Source organism: Bombina bombina, chromosome 1 (assembly GCF_027579735.1).
Source record: "Bombina bombina isolate aBomBom1 chromosome 1, aBomBom1.pri, whole genome shotgun sequence".
NCBI lineage: Eukaryota > Metazoa > Chordata > Amphibia > Anura > Bombinatoridae > Bombina > Bombina bombina.
Genome location: NC_069499.1, coordinates 755,891,231 through 755,908,157, shown reverse-complemented (window position 1 = coordinate 755,908,157; position 16,927 = coordinate 755,891,231). Strand labels below are relative to the sequence as shown.

General features: G+C 39.5%; 1 protein-coding gene across 2 annotated transcripts in view; it reads left to right on the top strand.

Moving 5' to 3' along the window:
• The window catches only part of CHRDL1 (chordin like 1), a 277,410-nt gene that overhangs the window by 218,925 nt on the left and 41,558 nt on the right, over window positions 1–16,927 (top strand). For both annotated transcript variants that reach the window (XM_053699306.1, XM_053699308.1), the window contains one exon: window positions 1,476–1,670. In XM_053699306.1, coding sequence (XP_053555281.1) covers window positions 1,476–1,670 — 195 coding nt within the window. The remainder of the gene's footprint in view (window positions 1–1,475; window positions 1,671–16,927) is intronic.

The following is a 16,927-nucleotide window of genomic DNA, read 5'->3' as shown; positions in this document are numbered from 1 at the left end:
TAGCTGCACCAGAGGGCTGTTTTGAATTGTGATCACCTTATTTGCCCAGCAATAGAAGTCCCCAAAGAGCACATTTGTAGTTCTGTATTTTCCTGGGGCCACAAGAAAATGATGGCTAAGTTTTGCTAATTCCCTGGGCCACAATAATTAGTAATGAGGGTCGCATTTGGCTCATGGGCCGACAGTTGGCAATCCCTGCATTAAAGGAACATTTAAATTCAGACCGTGTAACTTTAGCATTACTGTTTCTAGCCAAGGTAAAGTCCTGTTTCTAAGCCGCAAGCATTCCAGCTTTTGGTCATGTGCGACTGCTGCTCCTGACTCATGAACTTCTAGGACTTCGACTTTGTGTTTAACACATTTGTGGGTGGAACTTTTAATTATTTCTAGTGAAATACTCCTTTGTGCATCAATGGACAAGTAGCCTAAAAACACAGATGAAATGTGCTAAGCATTATAGATATTGTATTGACCTATGTAACCTCTGATACATAATTTATTTAAATGTGGGAATAGTCATCACTATTGCATTACTTAAAGGGATACTAAACCCAAATGTTTTCTTTCATGATTCAGATAGAGCAAGCAATTTTAAACAACTTTCTAATTTACTCCTATTATCAATTTTCTTTGTTCTCTTGCTATCTTTATTTGAAAAGCAGGAATTTAAAGCTTAGGAGCCAGCCCATTTTTGGTTCAGCACCCTGGAAAGCACTTGCTTATTGGTGGTTACATTTAGCAAACCAATAAACAAGCCAAACCCAGGTTCTGAACCAAAAATGGGTCGTCTCTTAAAGGGACACTGAACCCAAATTTTTTCTTTTGTGATTCAGATAGAGCATGCGATTTTAAGCAACTTTGTAATTTACTCCTATTATCAATTTTTCTTTGTTCTCTTGCTATTTTTATTTGAAAAAGAAGGTATCTAAGCTTTTTTTTGTTTCAGAACTCTGGATAGCACTTTTTTATTGGTGGATGAATTTATCCACCAATCAGCAAGAACAACCCAGGTTGTTCACCAAAAATGGGCCGGCATCTAAACTTACATTCTTGCATTTCAAATAAAGATACCAAGAGAATGAAGAAAATTTGAAAATAGAAATAAATTAGAAAGTTGCTTAAAATGGCATGATCTATCTGAATCACGAAAGAAAAAAATTGGGTTCAGTGTGCCTTTAAGCTTTACATTCCTGCTTTTTAAATAAAGATAGCAAGAAAATGAAGAAAAAATTATAAAAGGAGTAAATTAGAAAGTTGCTTAAAATGGCATGTTTTTTCTGATTCATTAAAGAAAAAATATTGGGTGTAGTGTCGCTTTAATCTGGCTCACATACTTTGTGATTGTTTGTACTTTTACATTTTATATCTTTTTTTTATGTAAATAACATATTTTATGCTTAGCTTCTTTAATTAACACTCCCATATGACAATGTTGTCTACCTACATGATGTTGTGTTGTGATTGTTCCCCAACAGTGTGTGTTTCTAATGGGAAGACGTACTCACATGGAGAATCCTGGCACCCCAGCTTGAGAGCTTTTGGCGTGGTTGAGTGTGTGCTGTGTACATGCAACTTTACTAAACAAGAGTGCAAGAAAATTAGCTGCCCAGAGAAATACAGCTGTAAATACCCCCAGAAGGTAGATGGGAAGTGCTGCAAGGTTTGCCCAGGTAAGTCTGTTTGTGTTACAATTATTTTTAAGATCCAGTTCCACTTAAAGGGATTAAACACGTATGATTCAGACTTAGGGGTAGATTTATCATAGTGCGAGCGGACATGATATGATGTAGCGTATCGTGTCCACCACACATCGATAAATGCCGACAGCATACGCTGTCGACATTTATCATTGCACAAGCAGTTCTTGTGAACTGGTTGTGCAATGCCGCCCCCTGCAGATTCGCAGCCGCTAGCAGGGGGTGTCAATCAACCTGATCGTATTTGATCGGGTTGATATCTGTCTGCAGCCTCAGAGCAGGTGAACAAGTTATGGAACAGCGGTCTTTAGACAGCTTCTTCATAACTTCTGTTTCCGGCGAGCCTGAAGGCTTGTGCGGAAACAGAGGCTTGATAAATCTGCCCCAGAGCACGTCATTTTAAAACACTTTTAACTTAAAGGGACAGTCTAGGCCAAAATAAACTTTCATGATTCAGATAGAGCATGTAATTTTAAACAATTTTCCAATTTACTTTTATCACCAATTTTGCTTTGTTCTCTTGGTATTCTTAGTTGAAAGCTTAACCTAGGAGGTTCATATGCTAATTTCTTAGACCTTGAAGCCAACCTCTTTCAGATTGCATTTTAACAGTTTTTGACCACTAGAGGGTGTTAGTTCACGTATTTCATATAGATAACACTGTGCTCGTGCACAAGAAGTTATCTGGGAGCAAGCACTGATTGGCTAGACTGCAAGTCTGTTAAAAGAACTGAAAAAAGGGGCAGTTTGCAGAGGCTTGGAAACAAGATAATCACAGAGGTAAAAAGTATATAGTATCATAACTGTGTTGGTTATGCAAAACTGGGGAATGGGTAATAAAGGGATTATCTATCTTTTAAAACAATAACAATTCTGGTGTAGACTGTCCCTTTAATTTTTATTTTCAAATGTACTGGTTGAAAAATAATATGTACATATTCTACACTACTGGGAGATAGCTGGTGATTGGTGACTACAAACATATGCCATTTGTCATTGGCTCACCAGATGTATTCAACTAGCTCCCAGTAGTGCATTGCTGCTAGGAAGCAGACTTTTAGGGGTTAAAAACACATTTATGTACATGCACTAGTGGAGTAATTAAATGTAAAATATTAAAACATTTTTTTCGTTGTTGCACTTTTAGATCATTTTAACCTCATACTCGCTTTTTGGGGAAATTCCTGGCATAGTATAATAGCTACGCCATTCTGCTTATTAGTGTTCAGGGGTATTTTTCAGAGCTGGCACTCTCTGTAACAAGCGGTGCCGGCACATACTAGAGGCTCCATTACATATGCGGCAACGGCGGATTTTACGTGGTTTTGGTATCCAATATACAGCGCCGCATATAAATGCTGCATGTATATTTCACCCGTCGGCCGCAATTTTTACTCCCATAAGCTAACATGGGACCACATTGCAAATCAGTATCCAATATTCAGTGCAAGGACTTACGTGGCGAAAATGGAGAAATTTTACTCAATTTTCACCTTGCCACACAAAGGCAGCCGCAGCAAGCCTTGCACTGAGTTTGTAAGCACCATAACTCCCGTAACTGCCTGAAAATATAAACTAACACCTAACGCATGCACAATATCTAGCTACCTGTCAACCGCAATCACTAATAAAGTATATTAAACCCTATATCTGCCATCAAAGCCACATTGCAACTAATAATTAAAGTATTAACCCCTAAATCCGCCAACCCCAACATCACAAACTACCTAATGTTAGGGACGGCAGATTAGGGGTTAATAATATTTAACTAGTTTTTGTGATGCGGGATTGCAGCGGTTTAGGGGTTAATATAAAAACATCCCCTAATCTAATGCTAAACTACCAATAGCCCTTAAAAGGGCTTTTTGTAGGGAATTGCCCTAAGTTAAACATCTCTTTACATTAAAAATAAACAAAGTCCTCCCTAACAGTTAAACTCACGGTTGCTGAAGTCCGGCGGAGAAGGTCCTGTTCCAGGCGGTAGTCTTCTTCCAAGCGGAGACCTCTTCTTTCTTCTTCTTCCAGGAACAAGGAGCTGAAGACCGATGACCGCGGAGCTGAAGACCGGTGATCACGGAGCCATGGAGTGCGGAGGATCCTCTTTGTACGATTTCCGCCGTACACTGAATAGTGAATTCAAGGTACGCAATTAATGATGGCGTCCCTTGAATTCCTATTGGCTGATTTGATTCTTCAAATTCAAATCAGCCAATAGGATGAGAGCTACTGAAATCCTATTGGCTGTTCTTTAGTTCCAGGGTCGCCGGTCTTCAGCTCCGCGGTCATTGGTCTTCAGCTACGTCCTCCTCTCCGTGTTGGCTTGTTCCTGGAAGAAGAAAGAAGAGGTCACTGCTTGGAAGAAGACTTCACCGCCTGGAACAGGACCTTCTCCACCGGACTTCAGCAACCGTGAGTACCAACCTGGGGGTTAGACTTAGAGTTTTTTTTAATTTTTTTGGGGGGGTTTGTTTTATTTAGATTAGGGATGGGCAATTCTTAAAAGAGCTAAATGCCCTTTTAAGGGCAGCAGTTTAACTTAGGACAATGCCCTACAAAAAGCCCTTTAAGGGTTATTGGTAGTTTAGCATTAGATTAGGGGGTGTTTTTATTTTTGGGGGGGCTTTTTTATATTTTTATTTATTAGCATTGCGTTGTGGGCTTTGGTGGGTTAGGAGTTAATAGATTTATTAGCATTGCATTGTGTGGGTTTGGTGGGTTAGGGGTTAATACTTTAATAGATTTATTGCGTTGTGGTTTAATGGCAGATTAGGGGTTAATAGTTTTAATAGGTAGTTTGCTATGTGGGTTAATGGCGGTTTAGTGGTTAATACATTAGGTAGTTTGCGATGTTGGGGTTGGCGTATATAGGGGTTAATAATTCAATTATTACTTGCGGTGTGGGTTTGATCACGGATATAGGGGTTAATAGTTAAATTAGGCATATTGCGTTGTGGGGGGTTTCGGGGTTAATACTTTTATTAGTTCCGATGTGGGTTTGATGGCAGATATAGGGGTTTTACGTTCATTTCTTTTTGGGAGGCGGGTTAGACATTTACGGGAGATTTGATAAATATTTAATTTTTCTTAGGTGCCGGCAGTTTCTAAAGGGCCGTAAGACACTAGCGGCTCCAGAAATTTGTATTTACGGTCATTTCTGGACATCGCTAGTTTATCAGACTTACGTCACTTTATGAACTGCCGGCAACCTGTATGTAATACCCCGACGTGCAAGGTGAAATTACAGGTCTCGGGTTGCAGCGTATATGTAATCTCGCCCTAGGAAAGTGTAATTCACTAGCACTGAGATTACTTAGAGTACAGCATTTTGCATTGCATTGCATTTTCATTCAGATATCAGAGACTGACTAGACAAGTGCATTCAGATTCCGAAGAGCCTCTTATGTTAATCAGAAAGTCTTAGTTTCAATGGAATATTTATTAAAAATGTCACTCTCTTTAGACATTTTAGCTGGGAATTATTCTCTGTATTATCAATGTCTAGGAAACTTGCTACTTTCTTGTCAATAGTACTTGATGATTCTTTGGGGCCGATTTATTATATGGCGGGCGGACATAATTCACTGTAGCATACGCTGCCAGCATTTATAATTGCACAAGCATTTCTGGTGAAATACTAATGCAATGCCGCCCCCTGCACATTCACGGCCAATCGGCCACTAGCAGGGGGTGTCAATTATCCAGATCATATCTGATTGCAGTCCGCCACCTCAGAGGTGTCGGATGAGTTTAGGAACAGCGGTCTTATGAGCCAGACGGCTTACGCGGAATGAGCTGCATACGCTGCTTAATAAATCTGCCCCTTTGTATGACAATTGTCTTTTTACTCCAGTTATTTGTATGGCTTTCAACAAACCTCAATAAAAAAAAAAATATTTGAAAAAGAAATTCCAAGTGACCACATAAACCCATATTGGATGAAAGTAAAGAACAATAACATTTTGTCTGTGCACATATCCAATTTCCCCACCCTTACCACTGCCTTACCATACAACCTTTACTTTGGCTTTCAGATGTTATACAGATGAAATTCTGCATATTTTAAACAGAGTTTAAAAAAATGCAATTAAATAACTCCACTGTTTGTTATTTTAAGGAACATATTTGTTAACATAAACAGGCCTCATAGAAGTACATATGATAGGGTAGGATCTTGGTGTAGCGTTTATAATATAATAAAAAGTAAACACAAGTGAAATGCAAGACAGAGCTTCCATACTAGGACTGTCTGGAAAAAAAATCTGGAACAGATGGGAGATTTGTGGTATCAAAGAGATGAAATGTTGTGAAAAATACAGATGAGAAAAAAAAGGTTACGTTCAAAAATATAAGTAAAGTACCGAGAGCAGCATGGGAAAACACATATTTGTGCAATTTTACAACAATAAGAAATGAATTAATCCTTGTATCGTTTATACAGTGTATACAGCTAACTAAGGGCTCGTTTCCATTGAGTGGGTAAAAATGGAACTGTAAGTTACAGAATCGGTAAAAAGTGGTTTACGGCTCCATTTTAGTACCAGGTTTCCATTGATAAATATTGTGCATTGCGTGCAGTCAATCTTTTCGTGTAGGTGTAAGTTAATATTGTGTTAATGCTTCCATCCGATGTCGGAGAAAGAAAAACAAAGATACATTGAATTCGTTAAAAAATTAAATTAAATTAAAAAATAATTAATTTAATGAATAATGAATAGGCCTTGTTGGAATTATGGAGATAGGTGCTTGATTATATTTTTATATGTAACATATTCATATTTAAATAGGAACATAACCACAACTAGTCTTAAATCTGGGACAGCAAAACATATAACAAATAATAATACATTTATAAAGTGAAACACTTATATTGTTTGAAAACTTTAATATCTTAATGGAAAAGAGGCCTCAAAAAGCTTATTTTTCCTCTTTGGCACCTAGTTGAGCATGCTGTAATGTTTTAGACCTTATCGACAGCTTCCCACAGTGTTTAAACTGTTTGCGCTTTCAATGGAAATCTGGTGTAGATTTGCCCTTTCTCGGCTTCTATTATTTTCTATGGGCTGCGTAATTCTTTTTCCGGATAATGGTAATGATGTAAAACACGCCATCAGAAGCTGTTGATAATTGTAATGGCTTCAGACAGCAGTTTTCATTTTACAACCAAGCAAAACTTGTGGCTCAAATGAAACGAGCCCTAATATGGCAACTATCTTCTTTTTATTAGACTTGTGCAGCAGCGAAAAATTTGGTTCGATTTGGACCGATTTGAATTTCAGTTCGGACCGATTCGAATTCGGAAGAAATCGAATGAATTAGTTTCGGATTCTTTTGGATTCGTGGGAAATTCGGTTCGATTTGGTTCGATTCGGTTCGAATCGATTCGGAATTTCAGTCAGTGTTAAGTGGGATGTGCTGTGTATTACACTAGTATACTGTACAATACTAGTGTAATACACGGCCATCCGAATCCATCCGAATCTAACGAATAAATTCAAATCGATTCGGATTTATTTGGTAGATTCGGCACTACCGCAATTCGGAAATTCGAATCGATCTAAATCTCGGAATTAGAAAAATTCGTCCGAATTTCGATTCGGACCGAAACGAATTTCACATGTCTACTTTTGATGATTTAATAGGTGAAGTAGATTTCAATGTTGGCATGGTGCTCTGTAAAAGACATTTCAACCCTTACCCTGAAACATGATAAAACTTAATTTAAAACATTTGGTTTTGGCGGGATGGTATGCTTTAAAGAGACTAACTATGCCGATTTCAAACTTGCGATCATATGCAATATTAAAAAAAAGTGGACTTTCATTCATGAAAACCTCTTAATCACTCGTTATATTTAAATATTTACTTATAAAAAGCTGAAATTTAACATACTTTCCTCCTCCCGTACAACAGCCGCCATTGATTTATTCATGTCACATTGTTTGAAATACCAATGACAGCCCAAGCCAGTCTGCGACACTAATATAATCAAAAATGCCCTACGTTAACTATGCGCTTGCGCTACACGTTGGATTGCTGACTGACAGTGCTATAGCGTGAAGTTGTGCGCATGCGCAAGTATTATTTATTCCAACTAGAAAACATTGTATTGAGAAGATCGTAGATTATAGTCTCCTCCCCTCCCGGAGGAAATGCCATTGTTAATTACCACAAAAGTAAGGGAATGTGCATTACTATCGTGTGCAGAGTCAAAATGTCTTGCCACATTAGTGTCCCTTAGTTTTGTGATGTCATCTCTGTGTTCTTGTACCCGGTCCTTCATGGCCCTTTTAGTTTTGCCAACATAGAAGACCGGGCATGGTTCCTTGTGGCCATTGTGTGTACTGTACCCATATGGATAGTACCAAGAGTTTCTCAGTAGATGGTGTCAAATGTTATGATATCAGGTTCTTCTTCAATTGTAATTCCACAGGAGTCATCTATCTTTTACGCTGTTCGTGCCCGGTCTTCTATGTTGGCAAAACTAAAAGGGTATGAAGGACCGGGTACAAGAACACAGAGATGACATCACAAAACTAAGGGACACTAATGTGGCAAGACATTTTGCCTCTGCACACGATAGTAATGCACATTCCCTTACTTTTGTGGTAATTGACAATGGCATTTCCTCCGGGAGGGGAGGAGACAATAATAAGGTCCTGCTTCAAAAAGAAGCCAAGTGGATTTTTAGGTTAGGGTCTAGATTGCCTTTTGGCTTAAATGAAAGATTGGAATATGCTTGTTTCTTATGAAGCTTAGTGTAAATTGTTACCAGTAACCTATCTTTATATACTGAATAAGTGTATTTGTAAATAATTTTCTAGAGTAGGGTTTGATTTTTTCCTTACATTATTTCTATGATTGATGAGAGTAAGTGCCATATCTTCATTTTTGATGAATGTGTCTTTGACTATGCAGCTGTTATTGTTTTTTTGGCACTAGGAATTATGTTGCTAACATTCATGCTGTGTGGTCTTATTTATCTTGGGGTTTAACTATGTTCTCTATACATATGTATAAGATGCATCACTTTATGGGAGTTCCCTTTAAGAAATTGAGAGGAGGATCACCTGAGCACATACAGGTGCTATAAAGGAGGTGGTTCTGAGACATCAATCATGCCCTGATGAAGCCCCTGACACACATGAAAATTGTGGGGGTGAAAGGCTCATGACGTCGGCACCAAGTGTGTTTGTTGTGACACAGTGGGGCATATGTATCAAGCTCCGAATGGAGCTTGATGCCCCGGGTTTCTGGCGAGCCTGCAGGCTCGCCAGAAACAGCAGTTATGAAGCAGCGGTCACAAAGACCGCTGCTCCATAACCTGTCCGTCTGCTCGGACAGACATCGCCGGAAATCAACCCGATTGAGTATGATCGAGTTGATTGACACCCCCTGCTGGCAGCCCATTGGCCGCGAGTCTGCAGGGGGCGGTGTTGCACCAGCAGCTCTTGTGAGCTGCTGGTGCAATGCTGAATACGGCGAGGTCTGTCGGACCTGATCCGCACTGTCGGATCAGGTCCGACAGACCTTGATAACTATGGGCCTATATGTGTTGTTTCTCTGTGGACTTTGTTCATGGATTTTACTCATACATATCTTTGACATTTGAGATATTTGACCCTGCACTGTGTGGAGTCTGAAGTCTGCAGTGTGCGGTGAGCAGGTGGGAGGAGTCTTCCGGACATCGGATTTACCCCGCTGTGCTCTATCACACAGAACTGTGTTCACTGCTTGTTTCAAAGTTACGATACTTCCAACAAAGTTCGCCTGGCTGCCCTTGTATTGGAATTGTATCCCAGCTACCTGCTTTACACTATCAGGGCCAGGACGGGCTCTACGGCTGGTGTTGCTGAGAGATCGATAATCAACCTATCGGATGGAAGGTGTGTATGGACATCTACACACCCCCTCTGTGACGTCACTCTGCTACATCTGGTAGCTCCGAGGTGAGGAGTGTGTAAGCGGCTTGTGTGCATGGAGTTGTTACCGAAGAGATCTACACATCCACCGATGGCATAACTTTGTTCTATTTGGAAGCTCCCCTGTGTGGAATATAAAGGCAGGACGCTTTGGGAGGTACCTCCATGTTATATAGTTCACGGTTTGTTAAGCTGGCCAGCTTGAACTAATTATGTTTCTTTTCCTTGTTTAGGATATCCGTGATACTGATTTAGCAGTCTGTTGGTAGTTTACCTCTGGTTGCCAACTTAGGTCTATCTCATTTTTTCAATATATGTGGTTTTATTATTATTCATAATATATGTTATTTTGTATGTCACATTTATCACTTTAATTCATGCTAATGACATCCAGTCATGACACTTGCGCTTTGCAATTAATAAATATGAGGGACTTTCGTTTCTCTAAAAAGTTTTTATGTGCATTTTTCTTTCCTTTCTTTAAAGTGATAGTATTATATGTCACTTTCTCTTTCTGCTACAATTATTGTGTATATATATATATACACACACACACACACACATACTGTACATAACTAGTATAATCATAGCTACGTTTACATTATGTATATATTTACACATTTGTAAGAATTATTTTTTGGAATTAAAGGGACATTAAAGGGACAGTCAACACCCAACATAACAGGATTCTATATGTTTATAACGCAAACGAAGATCTGTCTGCACCGCCTCTCTTCTCTATTACCTCTATCCTTGTCCTAGTAATCCTTCCAAATACATCCGTTAATCTACTCGAAATATGGCCGCCAAACTCCCCCCCGTTACGTACTAGTCTTCTCTTTCAATCCATCATCCAATCAGAATGTAATCCTCAGTCAGAATCTTCAAACTCGTTCACGGCGTTTTGCGCATGCGCGATTCAATAGGAACCAAAAAAGCGGAACTTTATTATCCCCAATAGTTTCTGACGTATTATATTTTTAACAGAACCTTCTTACCATTATAATAGGTTATTGTTACCTTCACTACAAGCGTTGTTTTTGCACTTCTAAATTGTCATTTATATCGATTTAATAAAAATATATTGCATTTTGAACATAAATATAAACTCCTTATAGTAAATGAATTAAAATATGTGTATGCTGCGACAATTCCGATTGCTGTTTACGATCGGACTGAATTACAAATGCGCAATGACAGATCATGCGCGTCATCAATCACTACATGAATGATACGGATTTGAAATAGAGATGGGGAAGAAGGAGAAGGGGGAGGAGTTTGGCGGCCATATTTTGAGTAGATTAACGGATGTATTTGGAAGGATTACTAGGACAAGGATAGAGGTAATAGAGAAGGGAGGTGGTGTAGACAGATCTTCGTTTGCGTTACAAACATATGGAATCCTGTTGTGTCGGGTATTGACTGTCCCTTTAAAAATTAAAAAAAAATATTTCACGGTTCAGATAGAGAATACAATTTTAAACAACTTTCCAATTTACTTCTATTATTTAATTTGCTTCCTTCTCTTGTTATCCTTTGCAGAAAGGTTTATCTAGGAAAGCTCAGGGACAGCAAAGAACCTAGGTTCTAGCTGTTAATTGGTGGCTGCATATATATATATATATATATATATATTGATTGTGATTGGCTGACTCATGTGTTCAGTTAGAAACCATTAGTGCATTGCTGCTCCTTCAACAAATGATACCAAGAGAATGAAACTGATTAGATAATAGAAGTAAATTAGAAAGTTGTTTAAAATTGTACGTTGTATCTGAATCATGAAATATTTTTTTTAGGTTTCATGTCCCTTTAACTAACTGAATGACAGAACTGAGAGAATACTTCCAAATGACAGATGAAGGGTGAGGGCCAACTTTTGAGCTGAAACAGAGAGCCAGAATGTGGGGAAAAAGAATTATGTTTAAAAGGACCACAAGACTTCCAAATTGCCTCCCCAGTTAGGAATTATTCAAAACTACTTATGATCATGGACAAACATTGTAATAAATTAAGTTGATATCAGAAAGTTCTCAATAAGGATGTGAGCTAACCACGACTGATGTTACTGGCAATTACTATAATACTGGTGGGATATGGCTGATCTGCTGGATGGCAATTACTGGAATTCAGGTGGAATGGCTTTGTGCGCGGGAAAATTATTTGAATGAAAAATAATTGATATTTAATTAAAAAAAAAAAAAGAAGATGGAGGGGAGGAAGACAAACAGTGATGTAAGTCCATCTGAAGGAAATAGGAAAACTACTACATAGAGACAGGTAAAGGGAAGAAAATAAATGAAATATGAGAGAATTTTTTTTTGAAAGATTTTCTTTTTTTGTATACTTTAATTCTATTATTTCAAGCAAAACTATACCAACCTCTACTGACTTTAGAATGGAAGCATCTTCCTCTGAGCAGTGCGCCGGATGGGAGGAGTTAAAAATACAATCTAGCTAAGCAAGTTGTGAACTACTACGCAACATGCGTAGGGAGATTGTAATTTAACTCCTCTGTCGGTTTTCACATGTCCAGCCAGGCACTGTAGGGAGATGCAGCACGACGGGGGTGACAAAATCAGAGGAAATTAATTCCTGCTTGATGGTGTCATGGACCACTGGTTGGCGACCGCTGCTCTAAACTATAGCCTTCTAAAAAAATATTATTTTAAAACCTATATTTTGATCCGTAGCAGCGAAAATTGTATATTTCCTGTATAAATTCCTTTTTTTTTTCTAATCGATCAGATGAGGTCTATGGGGTCAATTTATCAAGCTCCATACGGAGCTTGATGCCCCCTTCAGGCTTGTCGGAAACAGAAGTTATGAAGCAGCGGTCTAAAGACCGCTGCTCCATAACCTGTCTGCCTGCTCTGAGATGTCGGACAGAAATCAACCCGATCAGATATGATTAGGTTGATTGACACCCCATGCTAGTGGCCGATTGGCCGCAAATCTGCAGGGAGGCGGTATTGCACCAGCAGTTCACAAGAACTGTTGGTGCAATGATAAATGAAGACAGGGTATGCGGTCGGCATTTATTGATGTGCAGTGGACATGATATGATACATCGTATCATGTCCATTCGCACATTAGTAAATTGACCCCTATATCTTTATAGGCTATGTCGAGCATACATTATTTTTTACCAATACTTGTTATTTTCTCAGTACCAGCAGCAAATATGGTAAAAAAGTTTTGTCCGGTATTTTTTTTATTTTAAAAATAAGCGTGTGCTGTGTGTATATATTTTTATTTTTAAAAAATGAGGAGATTTTAATACTTGTACATACAAATTTATATAGTTTATATTAATACTAGTTATGATTAGCTTTGATAGCAGCAAATATGGAATTAGTCCTTTTTAAAATGCATTTATTTTGCTAATAGAGCATCTGCTGTCTATATCGTTCTTTCAACATGGGTGAGCCAATCACAATGTTCAGCAATGTCAATACTATTGTATTAAATAAAATAATAATATTAAAAGTAACTAATTTGTTAATTAAATTTTTTGCAGCTAATATCCTATATAATAAAAGCCCAAGTATGTTTGTCAGATGCAGTCATGCGCAGTAGAGACTGCATGAGGACAAACATACCTGGCCTTGAGCAGCAGAGGAGTGTGCACTGTGGAAGCTGCCTGGTGGGGGCGTGGCCGGGCGTGCCGTGATGGGGCATGGCCGAGCGTGTCGTGATGGAACGTGGTCGGGCGTGTTGTGATGGGGGCGTGGGCGTGGAGGGGGTGTGCCCGGGCAGGAGCATGTGTGAAGGTACGTGGCTGACGGGAACAGCCGTGGTGGCAGCGGCATGGTCAAGTGAGAGAGAAAAATAGAGAGGAGAGCAAAACAGAGGGGAGAGAGGAGGGGGAGAGAGAGACCAAAAGAGAGGAGGGAAAGAGCAAAAGAGAGGGGAAAAGAGGGGAGAGAGAGCAAAAGAGGGGAGAGAGAGCAAAAGAGAAGGGGGGAGCAAAAGACAGTTAGAGAGAGAGCAAAAGAGAGGAGGGAGAGAGAGTAAAAGAAGGGGGAAAGAGAGAGAGCAAAAGAGGGGGGAAGAGAGAGAGCAAAAGAGGGGGGAGAGAGAGGGAGCAAAAGAGGGGGGAGAGATAGAGCATAAGAGGGGGGGAGAGAGCAAAAGAGGAGAGAGAGCAAAAGAGGGGGGAGAGAGAGAGAGAGAGCAAAAAAGGGGGGGGGGGAGAGAGCCAAAGAGGGGGGAGAGAGAGAGCAAAAGAGGGGGGGGGGGAGAGAGTGCAAAAGAGGGGGAGAGAGAGCACAAAAGAGGGGGAGAGAGAGAGAGCGCAAAAGGGGGAGAGAGAGAGTGCAAAAGAGGGGTAGAGAGAGCTCAAAAGAGAGGTGGGAGAGAGCACAAAAGGGAGAGAGACAGCTCAAAAGAGAGGGGGGAGAGAGAGCGCAAAATAGAAGGGGGAGAGAGAGCACAAAAGAGAGGGGGGAGAGAGAGCGCAAAAGAGAGGGGGAGAGAGCGCAAAAGAGAGGGGGAGAGAGAGCAAAAGAGAGGGGGAGAGAGAGAGAAAAAGAGAGGGGGAGAGAGAGAGCAAAAGAGAGGGGGAGAGAGATAGAGCAAAAGAGAGGAGAGAGAGAGCAAAAGAGGGGGGAGAGAGCAAAAGAGGGGGAAGAGAGAGGGAGCAAGGGTTGGAACCGTGGTATTTAAAAAATTGGACCGTGTACACGGGCTTTAGGATTAGTTATGTAATAATTCACAACGACATTAACAACATAGTTTTAATAAATTATTATTGACATAGCCGCATTGTTTGAAAAAACGCTATAGACAGCATCTGCTCTATTTGAATAACAAAGTAATTTAAAAAGTACATATAATATATTCTCTTCAAATAACAATATAAAATGCCCTGTTTAAAATATTTTTTTTTTTCTCCAATAGAGAGTATGCTCTCTATATCGTTTTTCAACAACTGCATCTATATAACAACCGAATAAAGATATTGTAATGGTTATTCCTTTGAATAAAGCTAAATAAAAACAATGAAGTGAAAAAATTTAATAACATACGTCTAGATTACGAGTTGTGCGTTAGGCTTAAAAAGCAGCGTTAAGAGGTCCTAACGCTGCTTTTTAACGCCCGCTGGTATTACGAGTCTTGCAGGTACAAGTGTACCGCTCACTTTTTTTGGCCAGACTTGGAAAAACCGCAAATCCACTTACGTAAATTGCGTATCCTCTTTTTTCAATGGGAATTGCATAGCGCCGGTATTACGAGTCTGCCAAAAAGTGAGCGGTAGACCCTTTCCTGTCAAGACTGGTACCGCATTTGAAAGTCAGTAGTTAAGAGTTTTACACTACAACGCCGTAGCATAAAACTCTTAACTAAAGTGCTAAAAAGTACACTAACACCCATAAACTACCTATTAACTCCTAAACCGAGGCCCTCCCGCATTGCAAACACTAAAAAAAATGTAACCCCTAATTTGCGCCACCACCTACATTATACTTATGAACCCCTAATCTGCTGCCCCAACATTATCGACATTTACATTATATTTATTAACCCCTACCCACCCCCAATGTCGCCGCCACCTACCTACACTTATTAACCCCTAATCTGCCGCCCCAACTATAATAAACATATTAACCCCTAAACCGCTGCACTCCTGCATCGCAAACATTAGTTCAATATTATTAACCCCTAATCTGCCGGCCCTAACATCGCCGCCACCTACCTACATTTATTAACCCCTAATCTGCCACCCCCAATGTTGCCGCCACTATATTAAAGTTATTAACCCCTAAATCTAAGTCTAACCCTAAACCTAACACCTCCTAACTTAAATATAATTAAAAGAAATCAAAATAAATATTCCTATCATTAAGTAAATTATTACTATTTAAAACTAAATACTTACCTGTAAAATAAACCCTAAGCTAGCTACAATATAACTAATAGTTACATTGTAGCTAGCTAAGGATTTATTTTTATTTTACAGGCAAGTTTGTATTTATTTTAACTAGGAAGAATAGTTACTAAATAGTTATTAACTATTTAATAACTACCTAGCTAAAATAAATACAAAAGTACCTGTAAAATAAAACCTAGCCTAAGTTACAATTACACCTAACACTAAACTATAATTAAATTAATTCCCTAAATTAAATACAATTAAATACAATTAAATAAAATTATCTAAAGTACAAAAACAAACACTAAATTACAAAAAATAATAAACAAATCGCAAGATTTTTAAACTAATTACACCTAATCTAATCCCCCTAACAAAATAAAAAAGCCCCCCCAAAATAAAAAATAGCCCTACCCTACACTAAATTACAAATAGCCCTTAAAAGGGCCTTTTGCAGGGCATTGCCCCAAAGTAATCAGCTCTTTTACCTGTAAAAAAAATTACAAATCCCCCCCAACATTAAAACCCACCACCCACCCAATACCCCCTTAAAAAACCTAACACTAACCCCTTGAAGATCACCTTACCGGGAGCAGTCTTCATCCAACTGGGCCGAAGTCCTCAACGAAGCCGGGAGAAGTCTTCATTCAAGCCGGGGCGAAGTGGTCCTCCAGACGGGCAGAAGTCTTCATCCAGAAGGCATCTTCTATCTTCATCCATCCGGCACGGAGCGGGTCCATCTTCAAGACTTCTGACGCAGAGCATCCTCTTCTGACGACAGCTAACACTGAATGAAGGTTCCTTTATATGACGTCATCCAAGATGGCGTCCCTTCAATTCCGATTGGCTGATAGAATTCTATCAGCTAATCAGAATTAAGGTAGAAAAAATCCTATTGGTTGATGCAATCAGCCAATAGAATTGAAGTGCAATCCTATTGGCTGATCCAATCAGCCAATAGGATTGAGATGGCATTCTATTGGCTGCATCAGCCAATAGGATTTTTTCTACCTTAATTCCGATTGGCTGATAGAATTCTATCAGCCAATCGGAATCTAAAAGATGCCATCTTGGATGACATCACTTAAAGAAACCTTCATTCAGTGTTAGCCGTCGTTGGAAGAGGATGCTCCGCATCGGATGTCTTGAAGTTGGACCCGCTCCGTGCCGGATGGATGAAGATAGAAGATGCCGTCTGGATGAAGACTTCTGCCCGCCTGGAGGACCACTTCGCACGGCTTGGATGAAGACTTCTCCCGGCTTCGTTGAAGACTTCGGCCTGGTTGGATGAAGACTTCTCCCGGTAAGGTGATCTTCAAGGGGTTAGTGTTAGTTTTTTTAAGGGGTTATTGAGTGGGTTTTAGAGCAGGGTTGGTTGTGTGGGTGGTGGGTTTTAATGTTGGGGGGGATTTGTAATTTTTTTTACAGGTAAAAGA